Source organism: Hippoglossus stenolepis, chromosome 14 (genome assembly GCF_022539355.2).
Source record: "Hippoglossus stenolepis isolate QCI-W04-F060 chromosome 14, HSTE1.2, whole genome shotgun sequence".
NCBI classification, from domain to species: Eukaryota; Metazoa; Chordata; class Actinopteri; order Pleuronectiformes; family Pleuronectidae; genus Hippoglossus; species Hippoglossus stenolepis.
The window spans coordinates 18,557,380-18,582,901 of record NC_061496.1 but is presented as its reverse complement, the minus strand read 5'-3'; the positions used below and the strand labels follow the sequence as shown (position 1 = coordinate 18,582,901).

At 40.9% G+C, this 25,522-nt stretch overlaps 2 protein-coding genes across 4 annotated transcripts in view; both read left to right on the top strand.

Moving 5' to 3' along the window:
* Positions 1-161: 161 nt before the first annotated feature.
* Positions 162-13,959, top strand: bsg (basigin). 3 transcript variants are annotated; one of them, XM_047342940.1, is made up of 9 exons: positions 162-415; positions 5,766-6,116; positions 7,470-7,638; positions 8,570-8,658; positions 9,265-9,401; positions 9,618-9,894; positions 11,737-11,749; positions 11,844-11,916; positions 12,797-13,959. In XM_047342940.1, the coding sequence occupies exons 1-8, from the start codon at positions 352-354 to the stop codon at positions 11,902-11,904; spliced, it is 1,161 nt and encodes a 386-aa protein (XP_047198896.1). In that variant the 5' UTR covers positions 162-351; the 3' UTR covers positions 11,905-11,916; positions 12,797-13,959. The 3 variants fall into 3 exon arrangements, with proteins under 3 accessions (XP_047198896.1, XP_047198895.1, XP_047198897.1); XM_047342939.1 differs by having other exon boundaries at positions 11,725-11,749; XM_047342941.1 differs by lacking the exon at positions 5,766-6,116 and having other exon boundaries at positions 166-415; positions 11,725-11,749.
* A 1,643-nt stretch (positions 13,960-15,602) lies between these two features.
* Positions 15,603-25,522, top strand: part of hcn2b (hyperpolarization activated cyclic nucleotide-gated potassium channel 2b) — a 43,869-nt gene continuing 33,949 nt past the window's right edge. Inside the window, exons 1-3 of the mRNA XM_047343312.1 lie at positions 15,603-16,583; positions 17,772-18,195; positions 23,072-23,233. Of these exons, the coding sequence (XP_047199268.1) occupies positions 15,742-16,583; positions 17,772-18,195; positions 23,072-23,233 (1,428 nt within the window). The 5' untranslated portion in view covers positions 15,603-15,741. The remainder of the gene's footprint in view (positions 16,584-17,771; positions 18,196-23,071; positions 23,234-25,522) is intronic.

Genomic DNA, 25,522 nt, shown 5'->3' with positions numbered 1-25,522 from the left:
AATATTTTTCCTCATTATAAAATAACATTATCACTGAATAAGTTAAATCTGCTGTAAATGAAGATCAACCATTTACAAACTGTATAGGGACACATTTACGTCACATTTGACGTAACCACGCCCGCCAACGTGTGCGTCACGCGTACGTGACGACGAGGGCGTGTGCGCGCGGCCGCTGGTAGAGGACGAGCAGCGCGACCGGACATTCAGCTGCCTCATCCCCGCTGCGAGTTCCCGAGCAGGAGAAGAAGAAGAAGAAGAAGAAGAAGCCGAGGGACCGGAGGAGGAAGAAGACTCGTTCTCTCCGACATTATTACTGTTCACTCGACGGCTCGGTGAATTGTGTTCGCCATGAAGCTCCTGTGGGCTGTCAGTGCCCTTCTGCTCAGCTGCTGGCGAGCCAATGCGTCCACAGGTAAGAAGAATTCGGTGTCAGCCATGTTGGTCGAAGATGTAGACTTTGCCCTGACTATACATGTCCATGTAGATTCCTGCGTCCCAACACTGAGACTGGTGTGTTTTTGACGCTGCTAACATAAAACAAAAGGCTGTTAATGTTAGCGACACACAGCCTTGATGACATTAGCTGTGTCAGGCTTAGCGTCGATGCTAGCGACACATTTCTTTGCTAATTTGCGGTCTTGCACGAGCCACTCGGGCCGACGCGTCACTGCGGTTTACACGGCGTTTACGTCGAATGTGGTTTTCTTCAATCTGCGTCGTATGAAATCTCTTCACGCGTTTGGATTTATTCTACGTTAGCCAAATGCTAATACGTGTGATCGGTCTTGTTATTCTACGACGAGTGTTGGCTCAGCGACTCGTTTGCTTGTTGTGTCGTTCGGTGCTATCAGAAGTTGCTGTTGCGTAACGCTACTAAGGGTTGTTGTCTATTAATTATATACGTTAACTGTTATGCCCAACATAGTCTTCTATACAGTCTTCAACATAGTTCTTTTAGTGAAGGATTTTAATAACAGGGACCTGAATTAGCGTCACACCCTTGCTATGGTCGGTGGCTTGTTTCTGATGAAACGATGATCTGATGTCTCTGATTTAATGAGCCACTAGGTCGTGTGTGTGTGTCACAGTATTTTCCAGCCTCTGTGCTATAGTACATTAATATGTTAGCCACCACTAACCCCTCTGCTCCCTGTTGGTTCATCGACCTTGGTCACCAAACTCAAACGTTACTGAACAAAGTCTTCATTTGAATCCATACCTAGATTCATCCATAGATCTTTGCTTGGTTACAGTGATCAGTTATCATGATCAGTCGGCTGTGTCACAGGATGTGTTTGTCAGCATTGTGGCAACAGCTGTTTCTTTAGGCAACGTTGACTAGTCACAATTGAAATGTCCCTGGGAGCAGTATTCATAAGGATATTTTAACTACTTGATTTGTTTATGTCAGCATTGCAACTGACCATAATTTTCTGTCACATTACAAAGCTAACAGTTGTTGCCGTGCCTGAGAATGAGCACTCAACTGAGCTCTGGAGTCTTAACAATATGACAATAGCCCACATTGTACATAATTTACACACAGGTTGCTGACTCCATTGTTGTTGTACTCTGCCATGTCAGGATTTAAATGTATTGTGTGTTTTGTTATTTCAAAATAATGTTGGAATTGCTTTAAAAAGCTTTAAAAGAGCCACCCACAGCACAGTCTTACAGGTACACTTACAAATACACTAGACTCCAGAGTCCTTTCCACTTCAGTATTTCATCACCTAATGTGTTGTTGCACTAACAACACATTGTAAAGTTAAGTAGGGGAAATTTTACGATCCGGAGTCATGCTCCGACATCATCGATTAATAACTTTTCTAGAATATAGGACTAGATGGTGAATATCCCATGTGATTATCAGTTTGTGTGTGAGGAGGGACAGAGACGAGCGGACACACACACACACAGAGAAACACACACTCCTGCATAAGTTCTTCCCTCAGATTATGACGCAGAGTGTTTTGCAGCACAGAAGCGACGCCCCAATTATCCAGGAACATAAGTATGAATTCAGGAGGTTTTTCTAAAGATCAGTTGTATGTGTGGGTGTTCAGAGGAGGAGCAGAGTCACTTGTTGACCAGCGGAGTAATGCTCCTCAGTGGAGCTGATTTAAGATAAAACTTTACTAATCCACACATCAGGAAAATTCAGTTGTAACTGAGGCGGCATGTCAGAATGAGGTAGACTCGAGAATACATTTTTATTAAATAAAAATGCTGAGTATGTAAATCATATACACCTTCTCACTGTAGTGGTTTGTATGAAATATTATAAGTAAAGTGCAGTGGCACAGGATGATTTGTACGAGCAAGTAAAATCCATTTTGTGCATAAGAAACAACGTTTGTACGTAAGGAAAAACTACATAAACACAAATGTGCCAACAAATTATTTTCTAGTTATTTGATTTAAATCGACTGATCTTATATCGTGAGAATAAGATCCCAGCTCCATCTGTGTGGGGAAAAGAAGCAGGAAAAGCCAGTTTTTCCACATATGTTTAGCACCTCCGCGTCTCTATCCCAATTTTATAAGTGGTGTTGAATACAGACTCATTTACTTATTGATGATTATTTTGAGAGTCGAGCTGCTTAACCTGCTCTTACTTAAATTGTCCTTATATGATAAAAGCCTGCAGTCAAAGCAGCAGTCGTGCAGAAACAGTGCAATTTTTTTTGTTTTTTCAAATGGGAGTTGACATCCTTCTAATACAAGCAACAAATCTGTGCTAATCCACCACAGCTGAATGATTACATTAGACAAATCAGGTCACATTCAGTATATTTGACGGTGACAAGTAGGGGTGTGTGATACTGACAAAAATTGTATCTCTATTTTCTGGGATTTTGTCCCTAACAATAAATAGACAATATTTCGCATTCTTGAAATATTTGCGTATAAAAGTCTTTCAAATAAAACGATACAAAGAAAGGTGTGTGTAAGTATATATAAACCACTTCGAAAGGATTTGCTTAGTAAATTTTACACAAAGTCCTTCACAAGCGGTTATAATGACAACATTTTGAACAGACAATTCGCCTTAATGTACAAAAGACATGAATCCAAGGCAAATAGATTACTCATCACAATTTCACTGCAGGGCATGAACACTGGAACCTGGATAAACAGGTGGACAAACAGTTTCAACAGTATACAAGCAAGAACTAGTTTTTAACATGTTGTACTATGTAGGTCACAGTAAGTTATCTAAAATACCGCAAAAAAACTATTCACTTCTTAATAAATTATTGCTGTCAAGTCTCAAGCTTTTGTCATATATTGTTCTTAAGAAAGTCCTACATATACAAGCATCCTACATGGTGCAGTAACTGTTGGCTCTCATGGCTTGTTTTTTACATTTTTCACACATTCAAAAATGTCAGTTCACACATCATTAAAACAACTAGTACGATTTTATCGTAGACAATTCATATCACGCACCCCTACTGAAATGACCTCTTTGAACAATACAATCATTTCCCAGTGTTTCACCTCTTTGATCATGTTGGAGCTGTTGGCATCCATCTTGTATTGGAAAAGGCATTACATTGTATTAGCCTTTCCTGTTCAGTGTGAAAATGTCAATGTACTCTGTGACTAGAGTTTTACAGGTTTTGGTCTGTGTGTGTCCTTTTTTCCCGAAAGAGTAAATTACTGCTGTTGTTAATTTTCAACCAGCTATTTGAATGGAAACAGCAAACACAGCAATGAAGAAGATAAAGAATGTATACACAGTTGGGGGTATTTTGCTATTTTCTTTTTGTGCTAAACAAATCTCATTTCAAGGGCTGTGGACACACGGGCGATTCTCTTATGTTAAGGCGCAGAGGGTTATAAGCAGTCACTTATATTGTCAAGATTCATCTGGTTTGCATCTAAGCACAGCAGGGACTGGAGCTTAGACTATATTTAATTTTGAACTTTTGTACAGCATGTGCTGTGAAGGTGACCTTTGGGAATGGCTGGTTAGCCACTTTAAAACAGAAACAAGACATGTAGCCTCTGGGGCTCTTGTTGTTCACAAGGCTCTATATTGCCGTATATTGATAAATGCTGGCAATTTGTTTGCTTGACTGACAGTGTTTTTAAATGTATCATCCACCACAAAATTTAATACATCTCAATAATAAAATGAAGAAAAGATGGTGTTCTTTTTTTTTGTTGTTGAGGTAAGAATGTTTTTAAGATGGGAGTGGGGTATGTACACTCTGGTTTTGCCTGTGGTGTGAGAATGTTATTCTTCCCTTGAACCAACATCGTGATAACACCCCAGCCACCACTGAGTTGCCAGACAAATCCACTTAACCTGCTGTGAATGTAGAAAGCTCCAGTACTGGAAAGACAACACACGTTAAGGCACAACACAAAACACACAGTGTGGTTGGGAGCATTAAAGCTCAGCATTAAAGCAAAGTCGGGAAACTAGAATGGCATTCAGTTGAATGCATGCCCCCACCCAGGCTCAATCGCCCCTTTTTTAAAATCAAGCTGCACCAAATTTCACACGCTCATAGATATCACTGCCCTAAATGTGCTCGATTTTTTCATCAAGATCAATTAATTTGTCTCTGGAAATATGGTGAAAAACCCTCAATATCACAATGTCACAGAACTCACAGTAAATGCCTGGATCTGCCCCCTGGTCTTTGATCTGCACATGATGTTTAATTGTTTTTGTGTTATCTTGCTTACAATCAAACCAACCAACCAAATAATGGCCAGGGGTGAAATGGAAATTAATAGGAGCTTCCTAGCCAAAGTTTTCCATCACAGTTGCACTTGTATAACCAGTGTGACAATCTTTTCTCTTGTTAAGATGCATGTCAGTGTTTTTTGTCTGTTTATTTCCATGTGAATGCCCTGATCGCTGTATATGGATGTTTGCATTTGCTGCTCAGTGGAGGGTGACCTTGGTGACTCGCATGTACATTGATGTCATGTGCATTGCCTCCATTAAATCAGTGGAGGAATGTACTTAGAAATAGGTCTTCATGATGTGTTAGCCTGGCTTGACACACAAAACTGCTGCTGGGTTACTACCCTCGACACAGCAGAGAAAAGCCTCTCAACCCCCAAATTCTAAATGCATGTTCTGAAGCTTTCATGGATTTTTAATTGGATTTTATGTGAATTTTCTTTTTCATTTCAACCACATCTGCTTTATTTGTTCTGTTTCATTCTGTTCCATTAGGATGTCTCAATAAGTCTAAACATTTATTAGTCACTAACCTTAATACTATGGAAGCCTTTACATATAACACACCCAAATTTTATACCACTCCTGATTTTAATTCATACAATTTAACTGCATCACAAACTACAGCCTCCAAGAAGGTAATAACATTTAATCACCACCTTTCTTCAATAAAACTAAACATTATAACATTCAGAATTGTAGGCTGTGGCATAATTGGAACCTGAGTGCATGCCTTTATTTTGGGCTCTGAAGTAGACTTGAGTCACCCCTGATAACCTTTCATGTAGCATTTTTTTGTTTTGTCTTTGTGGGTCAGAGTACCAGAAGTTGCTCTGATCTGAACCTATTCTATGTGCTTTACTTTCATATTTTCATTTCATTTTGTGTGTTATTAACGTTATTTCTTCTTTCTTTTTTTGTCCTGTTTGCTTGTCTTTCTTCCATCACTGCCTTTTATCACCAATCCATGATATCACCTGTCTTTCTTTACACTCACCAAATTCAACATTTCTCTTAACCTTTGCCTGCTGGGCCGACTGTTACCGGGGCTCAGCTGGGTTTATCAAGTCTCCACTGTCTAAGATGAAGCTGATCAATGACAGTGCAGAGCTGTATTGCGAGGTGATAGGGAACCCCATCCCAGAGGTGCAGTGGTGGTTTGTACAGGGTGAAGAGCCCAACGAGACCTTCACGCAGCTCTTTGATGGGGCACGGGACTACCGTGTGCAAATTAACGCAACATACGTAGCACATGCCACAAGCACCATTCACCTCACTAGCCTCACCCTCGACGACTCGGGCACATATGAGTGCCGAGCTTCCAACGACCCTGACCGCAATGAACTGAAGAAGACGCCCAAAATCAAGTGGATCCGCTCGCAGGCAAACATTATTGTGATTGAAAGTGAGTGGCAGAGGAAGCATGAGGAGATGCCAGTCAACGTAGTTTGGCTACTATCTCCTCATTAGTTCAGTCCTGGACATTCAGCTCCTGTTACAATCAAACTCCCATGCTTACCAAACCAGTACCCTCTCCATCCTGCTTCACCCAGTGTCCACTCTCCCTCTCCTCAAAAGCACTGAAGTTGTCCCGTAGAAGAGAATGAACCTGGTCATACAGTGTGGCTAAGCCGCCCCCTAATCCCCCATTCCCTGATACACAACATATCTTAGACATGATGCCTTTTTTTGCCTGGTTTCATGGTTTAGGCAGCACCATGCTACGTTAAGGTGCTTTAATACTGGTCATAAGGCTGGAAATTTGCACATGGCAACTGAAGGAAAACATGAATGTTTAATAATTTAAAGAAAAACAAATGGGGTGTCAGATTACTTGACTAGGGTTGCTTCTTGGTAGATATTCATTTTGCTACCAATTTCCATTAATTGATACTAACACTGGCAATACCCCTATTGTTCATTCTTGTACACATTTCCTGTGTTTTACAACCAAAGTGACTTTATAACTGAGCTTTAGGCACAGAAGATGGCAACCAATTATTTTCAGCCATGGGGCATGTTCCTCTCCTGTGGTCCAGTATTATACTTTTGTCACTTTAGAAGAATTGGTCCGCTTCTACCCAATTGAAGCAAAAATACTGAATTATTACATTTTATCACAGAATTGGCAGAGAAACTGCCAACAACCTTACATCCCTCCCTTGTTGCTTCTTCTGCATGAAACTTTTAAACATATCTTTTCCCTGTGACCCTTTGTAGTTCATCTATTAGCTTTCGGCATAACTCCTCTACTTCCCTTCATTCTGCTGTTGGTGGGACAGATCTTATGTCTTTTTCCACTTTTTTGAAAGTTCTGTGTGGTATAGTGCAGAACTAACACGTGTCACATAAAATTTGTTTTCTTTCTCAAACTTAGAAGGAAAATGTGTTCTCAACACAACACTCAACAGTTGCTTCTACAAAAAAATATTTGTGTCCCAACCCTGTACCACCTGGGGACTTTTATTTCTCTGCTCATTACAGAGTGTAATAGCATAGGGCTGTCGTGTACACAGTATGTCCATGACCATCAATATAATTTCTGTTAAGGCAACTGTTGAGTGCCGTGAGACAAAATGGAAATCAAGACTGTAGCAAAAAAAGGTACATTTCAAGACAGAAATTTTAGATCCTGTGTTAAAACAAACATTTGTGAAATCCAAGAATTTAGATTAATGCCAATGAGCAGATTTTTTGTTTCATTTCAATACAAGAATGTATAATAATTTCCTTTTCTTTTTTCTATGTTTACCATAAGCCCCAAACATCATTGCCGATCCTACGGAGGTCAGCAATCAGACCGCCGCAATGCTCAGCTGCAACTTGACAGAGTCCAGCCTTCCCATCAAGGGATCCCACTGGACGCACAACGGCAAGATCATCGATATTTCAGTGTCCAAAGATTCCACTCCATTCACGGCCCTCCAGTAAGTAGCTGCGTCTATCAGAGTGTGTTATACAGGCATATCTACGCTGCAGATTCTCTGGCATTCATCCTCTTATAGCAATATACGTGTTCTTATCTGGAAGTGTTTGCATAATCTTACTGGTAGAGCCGAATAACTCAGTTAATTGTCAATCGACTGAGTTGTACTACTGAGTGAATGAACCATACAAGAAATTGAAAAGCCCAGTTGTCTTTTATTTTTCTTGATTTACCTACAGTCTGAAATATGCACTGAGCAACATTGATGTAGAAGACATTCAATAATCCCTGAGCCTAGATAGAGCTGTTTGCTTTTCTTCTCTTCTTCTAGCTTTTATTATCTTCCTTCTTTTGTCCTTTACTTTGATTGTTAAGCTTTCCATTTCTGGCTCTCTTACTACAGTGCATTTCCATCTTTATCCTCTGATGTTCTCTCCCTCGCATTTTTCTCCCCTTCCTCCGTGGCTGCCTCCATCAGCTGCAGAGCTAGGGGCGCTCACCGCTCTTGATTAGCAGAGAGATGGACTGTGTAGATGTGCAGGTTTGCCGGTAGTCTTGGCAGCAGGGATAAGCGCCCCTAGCAGTGTGCTCACTTGTCCTGACCTTAATTCCCCATTAGTGAGAGCAGGCCAGACTGCACGAGACAACAGCACCAAACAAAAGTGCGATTGTTATTACTCTGGAAAATATGAAATATTTGTTGCTAGGACAAGCAGCTCTATTTTTACTCGCAGCCCTTGAGCATAAACAGAGTTCTACTGTAGATATTCTACTCCAATCAACTGTAAAACTAATCCCTTTGATTAAAGTGGTCACAGTTTTCTACCTGCTATATGCTAGGTTGCCAGGTCCGTACAGATAATTGCGTCCAATTTCTATGTATGGCCTTTGCTTTGTGTTGTCAAATCCTGAATTTTCTTGTCTTTGTATAGTTTGCACAAGATCACTCACCAATCAGCTGGGAAGTATGAATGTGTGTTCATGACTGAGCCTGAGGTGAAGCAGACAATCGAAGTCAAAAGTAAGTTTGGTCATTTAAATGTCCATGGTCACGTCAAATGTTTGCAACTTAAATGTTTTTTATAGTTACTGATTGGGTCACTTATAAATGTTAGCAGCCACTTTCCAGGAAGCATCATGTGATATCCAATGTTTTTATTAACAGTAGGTTCTGATGTTATTTGATGTCCAGACTGTCTGATCCATTTGTTCACAACATCAAGATATTGACAGTGCCCTCCTGATTTATTTGGAATACATTCCATCTATTTGACTTTTGGAATTGGATTAAGCAATTTATTACTGAAAAGCCAGGAGCTAAGGTGGTCTAAAGTATTGATACCCCATTATATGTATTTATTTATGAAATAAATGAATATGCTTCAAAGAAAAATATTATATCAACCTTAGTTCTCAACATAACGGGACCTTTTGTCTTTTTGTTGTGGTACCGAAAGTCGTATTGAGAATTGTTTTTTCCTACTAGTATCTTGTTGAAGTATAACATTTTGGTATCATGACAACCATAGAAGATGCCTCCAATAACCCCCTAACATCAAGATTAGTGTATTCTTTTTACAAACCTTCATATTCTTCATTTGAATACGTGTTTCTCTCCTTGCTGCAGCACTCCCCCATGTTTCTACCCGCAAACACTCCGAGCATGGCAATGAGAACGACCAAGCTGTGCTGGTGTGTGATAGCCATGGCTATCCACTGCCCACTGACTGGACCTGGGCCAAAGAGGTCGATGACGTGCAAACAGTACGTATCTCTCCGGCTCTTCAAGCTCTGCTATTCAAATAGCATCAATCTACACTTCAAATTATTTATAATAGGAACATGAACCTAAAGATTTCAATCATTATTAATATTGTAATGGCAGTTAAAATGAAAATAAAATAAATATTTATTATATAAATCAAAATGGAATGATGCAGAATGATTGCATACGTCTTTTTTTTATATATTAACCCTCAGCCTATCGTCAACGGCACAAGCGACAAATACGAGATCAAGAGCACCCCCAACAAGACCACCCTGACCATTAATAACCTGAGTATCGAAAGCGACATTGGAGACTACATCTGCTCTGGAACCAACGAACTCGGTACAGCCTCCGATAAGATCCACTTGCGTGTTCGCAGTCGCCTGGCCGCTCTCTGGCCCTTCCTTGGCATTGTGGCCGAGGTCATCATCTTGGTGGCCATCATCTTCATCTATGAAAAGAGGAGAAAGCCCGATGAGATCACCGACGGTACGTACGCCATGCTGCTTAGAACACAACATATGTGCTGAACTGTCAGGACATGTTCAGACGGACATTAGTACTGGTGTAATAGGCTGACTTCTCATTTATTTCAAATCGGCTACTGTTTGGTTGCCACAGGGTTCAGGGAAAATATAAAAAACCATTAGAACATAAACAAACAGGTTGAACATTCTCTGGCATTAATTTGCCAGTGAAGCACATGCAAAGTCATTATCCTTTTACATTATTTTGTAACTTTAATTGACTGCCATACATGTATCAAAACATAAAATGAAGGGATTATCAGTGTGATATTTTACCAAGGTTTAAAATTCTGGTCTCATATCACTTTTTTATCTGTTATTTTTTGGTCTGAACAGTCACATGGACTGTCATTGCCAGTCGGCCACAGTTGTTGGTATATTCAAAAACTTAGTGGCCAATTTAATAATGACTGTAGTAGGAAATAAAGCCATGAGTAGCTAGTTACTATTTCCCTCTGATGTAATGTCAGACTAAATGAATGAAAATGAGCCTGTTTAAGTCCTTATAAAAATAGATCAAACTGTAGGGCTCGTTACTGAACATTGAGCTGAGAAGATTATGTGCCCTCAAGTTGCAAGGAGATTATCAAAAGCAAGCATTGCTCTTTAGGTCGAGCTGTATGGAATGTAGCATGAATTCCATATGATGCCTTATTGTCTTATGGTTTTGTCATTATTTACATTTTATATATCAGTGTTTAGTGTTTGCCTCTGTTTTAAGCAATCTGTGATAGACACTATTATTTTTTTTATTATTTACATTTTTACCTCTCTGTTCGCTGCTGATTTTGCATTTTGGTAAGTGAACAAAACTGCATGTCAGACTGAAGTGGTTGAGCTGAGATGACGACAAGGAGAAATGCCCTTGGAGCCTGAATGAACTGCTTTCCTTATTCACCAGAGCCACCTGAGGAATGTGCTCAAAGATTAGGTCACTCTTTCACTGGCCCGGCAATGTATACAGAGCAAGCTTCAACTGTTTTCTCTCCACCTCATTTCCTGGCTACGTTTCTTTTATCAAATCCAAGTGTTTGAGCCATTGAAAGAGTCATATGGGGTCACTCAGTGTAGTGTACTGGTTTGACTTGAAATAAGACAGGTTGATAAGTGAGAAGTTTCACCATTGTGTCTGCATGCCTTTCTGCATCTTGTTCTTTATGCATGATAAAGGATAGGCAACCCTCTTCTCCAGACCAGATACCATTTAACTCATTCGCCGTTTGGCCAGATATCGGCTATTCTGCCTTACCTTGTGACTACGTGCTGCTGCTCTGGTGTCGAAACGGACACTGTACATGCCAGGTTGTGTGTTAGCTCTGCCAGTTTTTAGATGCCTACTGTCTTTTATCTCAATATGGCCTCTGCAGTGTTCCTTTGGTGTCCTCTGCTTGTTTTGCATGAGCGTCTGTGATGCTACGGGGTGATACTCAACAGTGTACAAAAGTGTCCATGAATGGCAATTTTCAAATGTTACTTGAGATCCATTTATATAAAGTATTTTTAAACCGTGACATTTAGCACACAACAGTGATTGTGTGCTTGATAATCGATCCAAGGACTTTGTTCATTCATTGTCAGATACTCAACAGGTGGTGGGCATGCTTCAGTTCATGTTTAGTTGGATTTGATCATAACCTCATTGGAGTCATGTTGCAGAGGATACTATGTTATAACATTTGCTTCCATCATCCGTGGGGAGGGGGCATGTACTACTACTCACACCAGTCACAAGTGTAACCTGCTATCAACTCACTGTTCTTTTTGTTTTCCTCCCTTCACTGATCGACTCTAGATGACGACTCAGGATCTGCTCCTCTGTAAGTGCTCTCAACAGCTTCCTACCTTGATCGTCACTTTGGATTTTGACTTCTGTTACAGAACGTAATGTTTGTTCTATAATGTGTTTTTCAGGAAGAGCAACTCTAATGACAACCACAAAGACAAGACTGTGAGGCAGAGGAATTCTAACTAGAAGCTGAAAGTGGTGAGTGTGTAAGATAGATCCACTTCATCTACTTAAAGGAGACAGATAATCCTCATTCAGGTTCAAACCTACTTTTCAGTTCATAATTTTTCATTTGGTTTGCATCATGATGGCCCACATTTGCATAATAAATGTCACATGACATCAGCGTCTATGCTCACTAGGGTTACCACGGATCACAGAACTCATGGTTTGAATCGGATCACCATCTTTCTGTTTATTAAAGAACTTGTATAATTGGCAACTTTTGCAAAATTTCCAGCTGCTGACCTTTTAAAAAAAATATACATTTAACTGAAATGTTAAATATTTACTTGTTAAACTGTTAGAGTGCAATTTGAACAATAGAGAAATTGTATTCGTTGCTGTCATTTATTTAGAGGCCTGTCATATTCTGATTTGTCCTGCCACAGTTTTATAACGACCAAAGAAATGCACATTCCTTATAATAAGTTAAGAGATCTCTAAGTTAGCGTTTTACTCTGTTGATACATTGTAGAACTGTCTGCACCACTTGCCTTTTCCGTCACTCTAGTCTGTGTGAAGACTGAGTTCTGTGGGAAACATTAGTCTTATGTGTGGGTCATGTCACCAGTATATTTATTTCAGGAAGCCCAAATGAAGAGAGAGGCCTCTCCGCTCTTCCAGTAGCCATGGCTTTCACCATCAACTGTTTTTAACATGGGCAGTTCACATGAACAAATAGTATAATATGTCTCCATTAAAATACAAATATGCACTTGAACAATAGAATATGTATTAAAAAAAATAAGATCTTATTTTATTTTCAAACTCTTCTATCCAGCATTTGAAAAGTGAGTTTTTTTCCGCCACGGTCAAACACTGTATTTCACTCATGTCTCTGTTTTTCTCCTCCTAGATGGACGCGCAGATGGCAGTCCATGACTCGGCTGTTTTTTGGCACATTCTTTTGTGCACCCTGCAATTATAAGTACCTTTTTGTGCTCGGGTGTTGATGTTTTAAGAACCTGAAGGATTTCCTCTCATTTACTTTTCTTCTATATTCTTCTCCACATTGTGCAACCAGAGAACATAGTGTGAAATAATATTTTCTGCTTGAGGCCTCCGGGGCAAATATTGCATGAGTTTAAACGCTGTTCTAGCCAAGTGTGTGTATTTGTTGTGAAATCATTAGCAGGTTCATGTGAGGAATGCTTAGTTTGTGGTTCTTTTCTGTTCATGCTGATGCTTCCTACACTGACCGCACAGTTGTCAGTCTTTACTTTTTATATTCTCCGATCAGGAATGGTGACTTGTAAAGCAGCACAAGTTTTGTTTAGAGGATCTGAAACACGTTTTTTGATCCTGATCCATCACTGCCATTCTTATAGCGACGACTGAAGCGTGTTTGAATTCACACGTTTTGATCTGTCTCGAAACCACCACAAACCTTTCTCTGCAGAGTTTTATACTTTGCCTTAACAAGCACTGTTTCTCCTCACTCCTCTTTGCATTTTTTCACTTGTTACAATTTAAAATGTGAGGCTTAAATTAAAATGCGGAAATTGTGAAGATTCAATGTTTTTAGGTTTTGTTGCCATAATAAATTTGTCATGCTTTTATTTAATTTTAATTTTCACATATTTTAAAATAAATTTGTATTCACCTCTTGTGTTTGTTGCCGATGTCACATCCACAATAAAAAATCTTTTTAAGGACCAAGTGCAAGAGATGCAAATTGTGTTGCTTCAGTTGAATGCAACGTAAATACTGATGTACACTAATGTTAAGAAACTGCAGATGAACATTCAATAAGTTGTTTTGTCTTTTTCACTCATTGTGATCTGAGCTAAATCATTTTCTGTGCGACTGTCGGACCACTGTCTCTGTCCCCTTCACTGTGTAGATGATTCAAAGCCATACATTTAACCTGAATAGTGTTGTGATTGGATGTTACCATTTCAGAGTTTAACGAATAAAAAAAGACCTAACAGGATTTGTGCAAACTGTTGTACCATCCAATTACATGGAACACCATCTGTTGAACAACTTGCACAAACTGAATAAAGGTATTTGATTTTACCTGTGTTTACTTCTCTAACTTTATTCCAATGAAATGTTGACTTTTCAAGGTATAAACTGCACAAAATACGTTTTGAATATTAATAATTGTTTTCCTATAGACTCCTTTATGCCTAACACAAACATTAACTTTTAAAACAGCAGTAAAGCATTTAGGGTGTGTCCACTGACATGTTTACTTAGTTATGAAAGAAGTTCACATGTCTTACAATAGGTGCGAAAAACCGGTTTCACTTGGCACAATCTTTCCTGCCCTGCTTGACTTGTAAATATCTCTCTGTAGGGGGCTTCCTGTTCAGGTGATGGGGACAGAATCCATGGTCGTCTGGTGCAAAAATACATTCCATTCTAAAGCCAAAGCTACTACACGGTTGAACAGTCCAAATAATGCAAATCAAGTAGTTCTTGCCAAAGTACAAAATGTCCTCTGTGTTTTCCCTCACTCTTGCCTTATTGAGCTGTGGTGGAGGGACAGTAACACAATGTGGGAATTTCACACTAAAAAGACACTTAAGAAATCCACTTTGTTTGGTTATTTCTCGTACTCCACTTAATCCACATTTTAACCTCGGACCAACTTGAAGACGTTGTCACCATCACGGAAAGAAGAGAGACTAACAGGAGGAACCAGAATAACACTAGAGCACATACCTCCACCAAGGCCCAACAGTCCCCTTAAATTCAATGGAGCTGCATTAAGTTTAAATTTTTTTCATCTAGACCCAATGAATTATTCTCTGAGAATAGAGAAAACCTTGAAATCTATATTAAATGGTTCCACCCCTGATCTGGATCTGCCCCAACATGTAATGACATCTTGCCTGGCCCCATACACACAGCATCCTTACATCAGGTTTTGTGGAAATCTGTTCATTGTTTGTGGACAGGGGTGAAAACATAACCTAAATATTATAAACTGAAACATACACAACAACCTGAACAGAAAGCGGACGCTGCATCGTTTTTTTTATCACTTTGATATGTGTGTTTACCTCAGTGTGTACCTTAGTGTAAAATGTGGATTAAGCCTAATCAGTTTCTCTTTGAAAAGAAAGCCAAGTGCAGTATACAATGAACACTTTGTTTCCTTAGTGTTGTTACAGGCTCTGCTGAGTTCTACAGTAGAAACCCCTGGGAAGCCTGAGAGTGTGCAGTCTGATCATTCGTCCACAAGGTGGAGCCTTTCAACCAAGATACGGAGGCCAGACTACAACTGACACAAAGCAACAGGCAGATGCTGTAGAATCACGCGCCCAGTCTAGTTTTAGTAAATGGCTACTTGTTATTGATCACCTGACCATGGCAACGCGGATTATTGGCTGATCAGCTTCTTTGATTTAGTTACCTGAGATCAGCAGTGGCTGATGTTCCTGTCAGATGAGTTTATTTAGTATTTACCAATATCCTTATATAGGAATCATTTTTATGGGTTTTCTGATAACACTGAGACTGAGTGAGTCAGTTGGTTTTTCAATATTTTATTTAATACTCAACATGAGCTACCTGTAGACGGTTGCAGCCCAAGGATAATGGTATTGTCTCTCCACCTCCCTCACACACACACACACACACACACTGGGCATAAAATGACAGAAGCCAGGTTGTAACCATAGCAACGCTATTATCCTGAAGTGTTGTGAATGGAGAGCAGGAGGCTGCTGCTGCTGCTGCTGCTGCTGCTGCTGCAGCTGCTGCTTTGAACTCACACCTTCCTCCTCCTCCTCTGCCGCCGCCCAGTCTCGCCAGGTTCGAGGTGTGTGTGTGTGTCTTCGTCTGCCGGTGATGGACGAGGCTGAGGACGGCGAGGAGGAGTCCAAATTCCAGCAGCTGTTTCTTCTTCCACCTCAAGTCGCCAGCCCGACCGGACGCGCGGATCATGGCACCGGCAGAGGAGCCGAGATGAAGAAATTCACGCCAGGAGGCGGAGCCGCGTCCGTTGCGCGCAAAAACTCCAACATTAACGAGCTGTGGCTCCTGTGCCCCGAGGACTCTGCGCCTCTCAGTGCCGGCGGCAGCGCAACCTCTCCGCCGCGCCACAGGGCTGCTGCTGCTGGAGGTGGCTCAGAGTCAGACCACAGGAGCGCAGGGGACGCAGCGTCAGAGGCAGGCTTCAGTATGATATGCAACAAAAACGGAGATTGTAGAAGGGACCCGACCAGCTCAGGGAGCCTCTCCTCCCTCATCTCCAGGCAGGAGAAGCAGGCAGATGGAGGAGTAGCGGCGGCAGGAGGACCAGAGGCTGAGAGCATGGACGGCTCCATAACTTCACCGGGGTCCCTGACGCAGGGACGCGGAGCCGAGGTCAGGACCGGGGCATCGATGGAGAAGAAGGACTCCAGAGTTTCCTTCTCCTACGCCCCGACCGGCAAAGGACAGACTCCGAGTCTGCAGTCGAGACATTCTGTCACGTTCTCCAAAGCCGAGGATGGTTCTCAGATAGTTCCGGACGATGGGGACTCCAGAGGGAATCAGACGTACATGCAGCGGCAGTTCAGCTCCATGCTTCAGCCCGGAGTTAACAAGTTCTCCCTGCGCATGTTTGGCAGCCAGAAGGCGGTGGAGAAGGAGCAGGAGCGCGTAAAGTCAGCGGGTAATTGGATTATCCACCCGTACAGCGACTTCAGGTAGGGGCCCCACTGAGAAGATACAGAGCGGATGATGTCTGCTTCATACTGTGGATATAGTGGAACCTCCCTTCTCCATACATACAACTTTATATGAGGAAATACAAAAAATACAACGTTTCCCATTAAAGGCACCTTAGCACCTTAGCAAGAGACAGCAGACAGTTATTATTAATGCTTACATTTTAACTTGTAATTTGACCAAATAGGTTAAACTTGTCCTAAAGAAAGATAATGTGCAATTTGAATAAGTTATAATAAGTTGAAAAAGTTGCGTCACTGAGCTGGAATGTGTCTGAACATCTGTTTCAGCACCACGGACAGCTCCCCCACTGATCTGTATAAGGACTGATGATTTGAGCTCTTAATTTGAATTTTGCTATTAAAACATTACTAACGATAACATTAATTATTCATTATTTGAATGCCCCATAACTGGCACAGCTTATAAATTATGGGATCCATGACTCAGCAATGCACTTCACTCAGTTCCTCACTTCTAACTGATCCCAAACCAGAGTAATTTGGGCTCTCTGAACAAGATTGCATTGACAAATTGATCAGCTATCGAAATAGTTGCTGATTAATTATTTTGATGTGAACTAATAAAGTCACAGGGCAGTTGTATGGCATGACTGGCATTTGTACAACTCCTGTTTTAGACGAATAAATGTTTCGGTAAACCAACTGGGTATTTGGGTGATGGAGCATTAAACTGTGGCCATGTTTACTGAACAGGTCTCTGTATCCTTTGTTTTTTTGATTTGAAATGAACTCAGAACCCAGGTTGTCTTTCCTGTGACACTCTTGTCTCTGTCTGTCCTTGGTGTGACCCTGTTTCTTTTGTCAGATGATATTGGTTATCTGACCTGGAGCAGATACAGGGCACTTGTTTTTTTTAAAAAGCAGGCATTCATCAAAGCTCAGCCATTTTTCACTGTGGTTATAAAGGTGGTGCTGTTTCTTGACTGTGTGTGTGTGTGTGAGTGGCCTGTGAGAGTGATTTACTTCAAGATACAGAGCAAGCTGGAAATTCCACTTGTCATAAATCAAGCCCAATCAGAATGTGATGTGCACTGAAAATAGCAACACTATAACCATCTAGACATTTCAGTTTTACTGGCTCAGATTTACTGTGCAGCTCTCATGTGTTTTTGCCCTTTGTATTTTCTTCTTCCATCCCGTCAGGTTCTACTGGGACTTCACCATGCTGATGTTCATGGTGGGCAACCTGATCATCATCCCCGTGGGCATCACCTTCTTCAAGGACGAGACCACAGCGCCCTGGATCATCTTCAATGTGGTTTCCGACACCTTCTTCCTCATGGACCTGGTTCTCAACTTCAGGACGGGCATCGTGTTTGAGGACAACACGGAGATCATCCTCGACCCCAAGAAGATCAAGAAGAAGTACCTGAAGAGCTGGTTCGTGGTGGACTTTGTCTCCTCCATACCTGTGGATTATATCTTTCTCATCGTGGAGAAAGGGATCGACTCGGAGGTTTACAAGACGGCCCGGGCGCTCCGCATCGTCCGCTTCACAAAGATCCTCAGTCTGCTGCGACTGCTGAGGCTCTCCAGACTCATCCGTTACATCCACCAGTGGGAGGAGGTAGGCGGAGTTCTAACATTTATCATACAATCACATGGAAAGAAGGAGGGTTCAGGATTACTTTAGTTTGAAAATGAAAGGACGGAAGAGTTTGGTTGGATAGTTACTGATGACATTTTCTTAATGATTACAGCCGAATGAGGTGTAGGACAAGAATATGGGCCTAGAACCCATGTTAATGAATAGGGTATAAATCCTATTAGTGATATATGAGAAACACACAATGCACAAGTGAGGCTTAAACACAAGGGACACCTCTGTTTTAGGTTGTGTTTTGTATTTCAGAGGTAAATCGTACAAAAACTACGACACAAGTGCAGCTGTTTATATCTCTCTCCTGACCTATTTAGAGACTTGAAAAAATATGTACATATATTTAAGCGTTAAACAACAAAATTCTAACTGCAACAGTCAACATTTTGTGAGACCATAGTCATAATAGCATTGATAAAAATAGAAATACAAAGAAATTATTCAAATTTTGGAAAACGAGGGTCACTAAAACATAAAAAAAGAGAGTTTAAACATTTATATTCTGTAGTTGATATCAGTATTTTATCATGTACTGTGTGTCAATATAGGCATAATTATATCTATGTGGTGAGCCAGTATCTCACAGTAAAAACACATTTATTGATCTGTTTTCATAGCCTCGAATTACATCTTCCTCTCTTCTATTACTTAAAGTGCTGTTTGAATAGTTTTAGTGTCTTACTGAAATCTACAAAAATAACCCTTTTTATTATGTACAGTAATAAAAAGTAATGACACAGAAAATTAAATGAACACTTTTTTGTATGTTCCTCTTGCTTTTTGTTTATAGAAATAAATAAAGCGGATGAATTGGATGTACCAATATATGGACTGATGGGACTAAGGGCCGCTAAATCATATCAGAGTATATGTTGGCTGATAACAGACCAGAATTATTTCGAGTACAAAATACATTTTATGTAAAAGTCTATTTTGGGACTATATACGATACTGCATGCTGTCTTCAATCTTCTGTTGCTCATTAAATTCCTGCCAATATCTTCTCTTTACATCATGCAGTATCCTAAGCTACCTTGTAGACAGACAGGATGCAGGTTCACTATTATGTGGCGCAATTTGTAGATCAGAAGAAATTGTTCACACAGGAGTTTATTATGCATGAATTCTTATGATGGATTTTAGGATAAAAGACGTATCAGCATCACTTCCTCCACACTGATGGTCTGTGATGTTTTAGTGTAGAAGAGAGATGCATCTTGGATATGATGACAAAGTATTGCATTATATTTGCTCATAATTAAAGAGAAACTACAGTCACACTCTCATTAATAATGCAATATTGAATTTCAACATGGTGATTTATGTCAAAATACAAATAATTTCAGTTTCTAAACAATCCTTCCTCTTCCTCTGTATAATCACTTCCTGACACACTCTAAGTCTGATAGCTGGATAAAAGCTCATCATAAACCAATGCAGTTAATAATAAATGAAATTTAATTTGTGCTCATCAGTGGGAAACTGAAAAAGGAATTTCCCATAAATCAAGACAACCAACATTTTCCACATTTTTATAATTGTTTTCTTATGACATATTAACCAATCAAAGCAGTTTTAAATGGATACTGACAGAGTGGATAATAAAAGAACTCAAGCTTTACATTACACAGCAGAAAATAATATGAATCTATTATCCATCATTTACCAACACATAAACCCTTTTTATCTGTATATAAACCAATGATTCCTCTTTCGGACAAACCAGTCATCTAAGAAAAAACTCAGTGTTTCCTCACTCTGAGAATAGCCGGTGCTTTTCTGATTACAGAGAGGTAATTTGAGCCTGAGGAGAACCATAATTACTGACTCACACACACACACACACACACACACACACACACACACACACACACACACACACACACACACACACACACACACACACACACACACACACAACCCAATGCTCCTGTACTGAGCCCCTGCCCTGATCAGCTCAGATGAGCTGTGCTCTGCTCTGCTCAGCTCGATCCAAATGTGGCCGACTGTCTTACCCCACTGCTCGGCTCAGCTCGGTTCAGCTCAGCTCGGCTCAGCTCAGCTCGGCTCACTGCAGCTGGGTTTCCTATAGATCATCTTAGAGTTGTGATGATTTCACTGTTTAGCCCAGCAGTAGAACGGCTGAGTCGACAATAACCTTGTTCAAATTGATGCTGATTACCAGCACGTCCGGTATTTTTGACATGATGTTAGAATAGAGTGACGTGTGTGTGTTTGTTGTGCAGCCAACACAGCAGCAGAGATAAGCATTGTCAGGAATAGCCGGACCAATTTCCTGAGGCAGGAAGCTTGTATCAAGGCTCTCCACTTGCTGGCATGTGGTTTTCATGAGGTAGGATATGAAGGTGAATGAGTGCGAGTGAATGCACGAGGGTGGGCATTGGATTCGGTGGTGGTGGATAGAGTTTAATCAAGTTTGCTAGTTTTGTCTAAATGTTCTCACCTGAATCCTCTGGGTCAACTGTGGTGCCGCAGACGGGAGAAGAACATATTCCATCTGTGTTTTCCAGGCAGCGAGCTGTGGTCTCAGTAATGTGCCCTGACCCAGATTGTGGTCTGACAGTGACACATGGCAAGGTGCTGTTCTGGTGTCGGGGGGAACATTAGTCCTGGAGCCTCATTAATCTTGATGGGTATGCTTCCTAATCACAGAGCAGGACCTCACAGTGGGTTGCCCTTTCTCCTTCTACAAACTGGCACAGGCCATTAGCTATTATAACAGAAAGTAAGTAAGTAGTGTCTTTGATATTTCTTCTGCAGCAGATAACATTTCTAAATTGTTGGCACAGAGCTTTATGAACAACAATCACACACATTGGAAAGTGGAATAAGAGTGTTGGCCAGGTGCGATGGATTGATATGTTTCACTTGTCGGCCTCCTGGTGTTGGCACCGTAACTAACGAGAGATAGTTGCATCCTGGGATTTAGTAGGAGAGCAGGTTCTGACGTTCAAGTGAGCTGCGAGATGAGCGCTGCAAAGCCTCTGAGGTGACGGGATGAGTCACCGAAAGTCCCGACCCGGCTGCTCCCAAACTGTGAAATCACAACAGAGGCATCTCTTTCATGTCTCCAGACACACACACACACACACACACACACACACACACACACACACATAAAGGGAGAATGTGGCCTGCTTCACATGTAGGACAAATGTCTCAAGTGAGAAATTAGCTTTTGTTTCGAATTTAAGAAATCATTAAATTGGCTCATAAAGCACGGTTTTCCAATATGCATAAATAGATATTCTAAAGACGGACAGACAGACACACACACACACAGACACTCACACACACTCACACACACAAAACAACGTTTATTATGATTTATCTTAGCATTCATTTGATACAGCTAAGCAAGGATTTCACACCAGTACACACACATGCATGTAAAACTACACACACACACACACACACACACAATCACAGACCCACACAATGGTAACAAGGTTTGGCTGATAGCCAGCAAAGCCACAGTGAGAGGTGTTTACAAGACTGTGACCACAATACCAGCTCCACACAAATGAGCCTTCATACCTGAGGCGAGCGATGCTGAGAAACAGCAGAGAGAGGCGGCCGGCCTGTTGATCAAAGCTTCGTCAGTGTCTGATGAGGTCTGATCATGACTGAGCACAGACCACAGACTGTGCTGGTTCACTTTCTACACCTGCTTATAATTTAGAGACTCGTTATTTAAGTCTGAGTGAGGAGGCATGATATTGATCACGTTTCAGAAGAAAGCTTGTGAAACCTATAGTTTTTCACTCCACCCAGCAGCTCATCCACACAGGCTGCTGATTTAATTAAACCTGCATCAATCATATTGATATTTTGGCCATTGGTTGAATATCTACCCGTGATTTGAGAGGTGTTGCTTATTGTATTAATTATCACCAGCGTCCGCAGTTTCTCTAAACTTCAAAGAGCTTTTTAGCATCTTTCAGCTCATTGTTCTGGTGTCCTGGTTCTCAACTCTACTTCTCTGGTGTACAACAATTTCACAGTGTAATATTTAGACACATTAGGCAACGTTTTATATCAGAACAAAAAATAAAGCAACGGAAAATATGACTTCAAATGAATACCTGTTCTGCTATGGCATCCTGCACATAGACAACTATTTGCTAACACATTATAATGTGATTATATGTCAGAGTCGTGTTGTTCCCAAGAAAATCAGTTAATACTGATTTAAAATTGGTATAAGAGGTGTTGAGGTATAAGATAAGAATAAGAATGATTTTTAGCAAGTAGTTACTAAGATGTTCAAAAATATAATCTCAGTCTGAGCTGCAACAAATTTACCAATATTGTCACTCATTGTACTCTTGTTTTTGGTTACCTGTTGAACTTAAGCCCAATATTCACTCACCTTTAGTTTTGCTTTTGGTCTCACAAAAGCTACTGGTGGAAATAATTGTCTCTTCAGCTGCTAAATGCTTCATTATGTTTACTAGCTAGCCACTAACAGATAGTTTACAGTGTTTTTATAGAAGTTTTTGTTAAAAACAGCTGTAAATGAAACTGTGAGAGTGGTGAGAGTGAACTGGAACAACCGAGATGTGAACACAACGGTCTAAAAATGACCTGAAACTCACTATAGAGTTTCACGAACAGGTTTATCTCTGACATTGACCTTTGATTGTATTTGTAAAACTATTGATTACAAGACATTCAGAAGAAGTCAGATTAAAGCAGTCAGTGTTGATTTGGATTCAGTCTGTATCCACTGCTTTGTCATTCTCTTCACACATCTGTCTTCGCCTTTCCTCCTCTCCACGTCTGTAACCCTCTGTCCGCCCATCTCCTCTCCTCCTGACAGATCTTCCACATGACCTATGACCTGGCCAGCGCTGTGATGCGAATATTCAACCTGATTGGTATGATGCTGCTGCTGTGTCACTGGGACGGCTGTCTCCAGTTCCTGGTTCCCATGCTGCAGGACTTCCCGTCCGACTGCTGGGTCTCCCTCAACAAGATGGTGGTAAGCGACGCGCTTGGCCTGTTTTTGTGTTTACATAATGTGTGTTTGCAATCACATGCACATACGTATGCAAAAGTGTTTAACAAGACAACGACTGCAAAACCAGCGTGCAAATCACATCCCCCATGGAGCTCAAAGTGTGTTGCAGGCAGATGGGGAAAAGGGATTTATTTAAAGTTGAGTCTGCACACACACCCACACACAACACAGACATACAACATGCACACACACACACACACACACACACACACACACACACACACACACACGGCCTTAATTAAACCCTCTCCAGTAAAACCCAGGAGACATGGCAGTGCGCAGACAGCAGGAGCGAGGGATGACAAAAAGAGCCTGTTTCCACTCGGTTCAGTCTTCATGTCGTGTGGCTTGTTCTTGTCTTTATTTATCCTTTGCCTCCTCTGAGTCATGACAGGTAGCTTCTGACCGTCTGCTGATAGACAGACCATGAGGAGAGGTTTTCTCCCAAGTCATTGCTGGCATGAAAAGGAGAACTCTCTGGAGAGAAAGTGCTGGCGTGAAAACCAATTATCTCGCCAGATAATTAATTAATAATCAGCATTAAAAGCATTTGTTTTGGACCTGCAGCCTATAACACACTTCAAGGATTTTGCAGAACAAGAGAATTGTGTTTTCAGTTAAGCTCACATTGTATAATAATATCACATATGCATTAAGTTGTCAGTTTATATAGGTTTAACAAGGTTTTAATTATCATCGGCTAAATATGAGAAGGATTTCAGGAAACACAGCATTAAGCCTGGTACACTCAATAAACCAACAACTGGTGGCAGTTCTTTATCTCTTTGTTACAGCTCTATTACTTTTTTCCTAAACATTTGAAATAAAAAAAACAATATAATTGGGGTAGTAAATCTTTTGGCATATGTTATATGTCATGTGTAAATACCCTAAAATAAAAAAATTCTCCAAAAACTTTATTAAACACTCCATTCTGACGTTTTATCAGAGCTGTTTCTCACACCCTGGGCACTTGCTGCTCTGTTTGATTTATTCCTCATGTGAGATTAATATTCATCATCATGTTGACCATCATGCGTTTCCTTCTATTCTATTTATTACCCTGTCCCACAAAAGGTTTTTACATCAGACATTTTTAAATTAGACATTTTCTCTGTAACTTTAAATAAGTGCGAGTTAATCTCAGTTCCTGCCTAATACATTTTATGTCTGTTTTTCTGTTTATGCATAAATCTTTTAAAATCTGCCTTTGATACCTTCATGTCACTGAGATGAGTCAAGCTGCATCATCTTAAGAATGCCTGAAGAGATTCCTTTCAAATTCGGCACGAGCGATTCGACTCACAGATGAACTGAATGTTGGTGGCCAAAGGTCAGAGGTCACAGTGAACTATTACAAGAAACTGAGGTCATAGGAGGGTCTGATGAGAACTTGATGATGGGCTGTGACACACACAGAACATATGAGGTTTTCACACGTACAATGTGAAAATGAGGTTTTAATTAACGTGGGTGCAGCTGTGGGAGAAGATTGGGTGTGACTCCAGAGAAACAGAGAATTGCACTAACAGGATGAGGTGTGGGACTTGGAGAGGACAGGTTGCATTCACAGGAGAGATAATCATGTGAAGCTGGATAAAGCCGTGGACAAATGGCTTTAAAATACAGTTTCCTGATTGACATTAACATAATCTGTGACAGAGCCAAGAGGTTGACTGCTTCTTACTGCTGTACGATCAGAAGGTGAAAATAACTTTGGCTTGTGAGATTGCTCAAACTACTTCTCGGAGGGAACACCACATTTTGTGTTGTGTCTCTGTGGAAGTTCAGCAGACTGGATAATTCCGTCTTTATACGTTTGTCAGGCGCCGGCTGTTTCCTGAGAAGTCTAACGCCGCTGACGCCGAGAAAAGTTTCATATGCTGAGAAGGAACTTTCTAAATTTGGCACATAGATTTGTGACATTCAGACCTCGGAAATAGTCCTCTGATTACACTGTGACACGTGGTGTGCGTGCACAAGCATGTTTGGATGTGTGTGGGTGAGATCTCCAGGAACAGATGGATCTCACACCCACTGACCCCAAGGGGATCATCACTGTTGCTCTCTCTCATTCCATTTCCTCTCGCTTCATCCCTGACCATCTTTGTTTTTTTCTCACTTTCCCTCTCTCTCCACACACAAACACACACACACACACACACACACACACACATACACACACACGACTTTCCTGTCTGTGTAGACCCCCGCTGTCCATCAATTCTTAACTACACTTCTAATACAGAT

Coding starts and splice junctions, on each gene's coding strand:
- bsg (XM_047342939.1), top strand. CDS start 352: ATGAAGCTCCTGTGGGCTGTCAGTGCCCTTCTGCTCAGCTGCTGGCGA. Junction 6,117..7,469: donor AAACATTATTGTGATTGAAA/GTGAGTGGCAGA, acceptor GTTTACCATAAG/CCCCAAACATCATTGCCGAT. Junction 11,750..11,843: donor GACTCAGGATCTGCTCCTCT/GTAAGTGCTCTC, acceptor TGTGTTTTTCAG/GAAGAGCAACTCTAATGACA.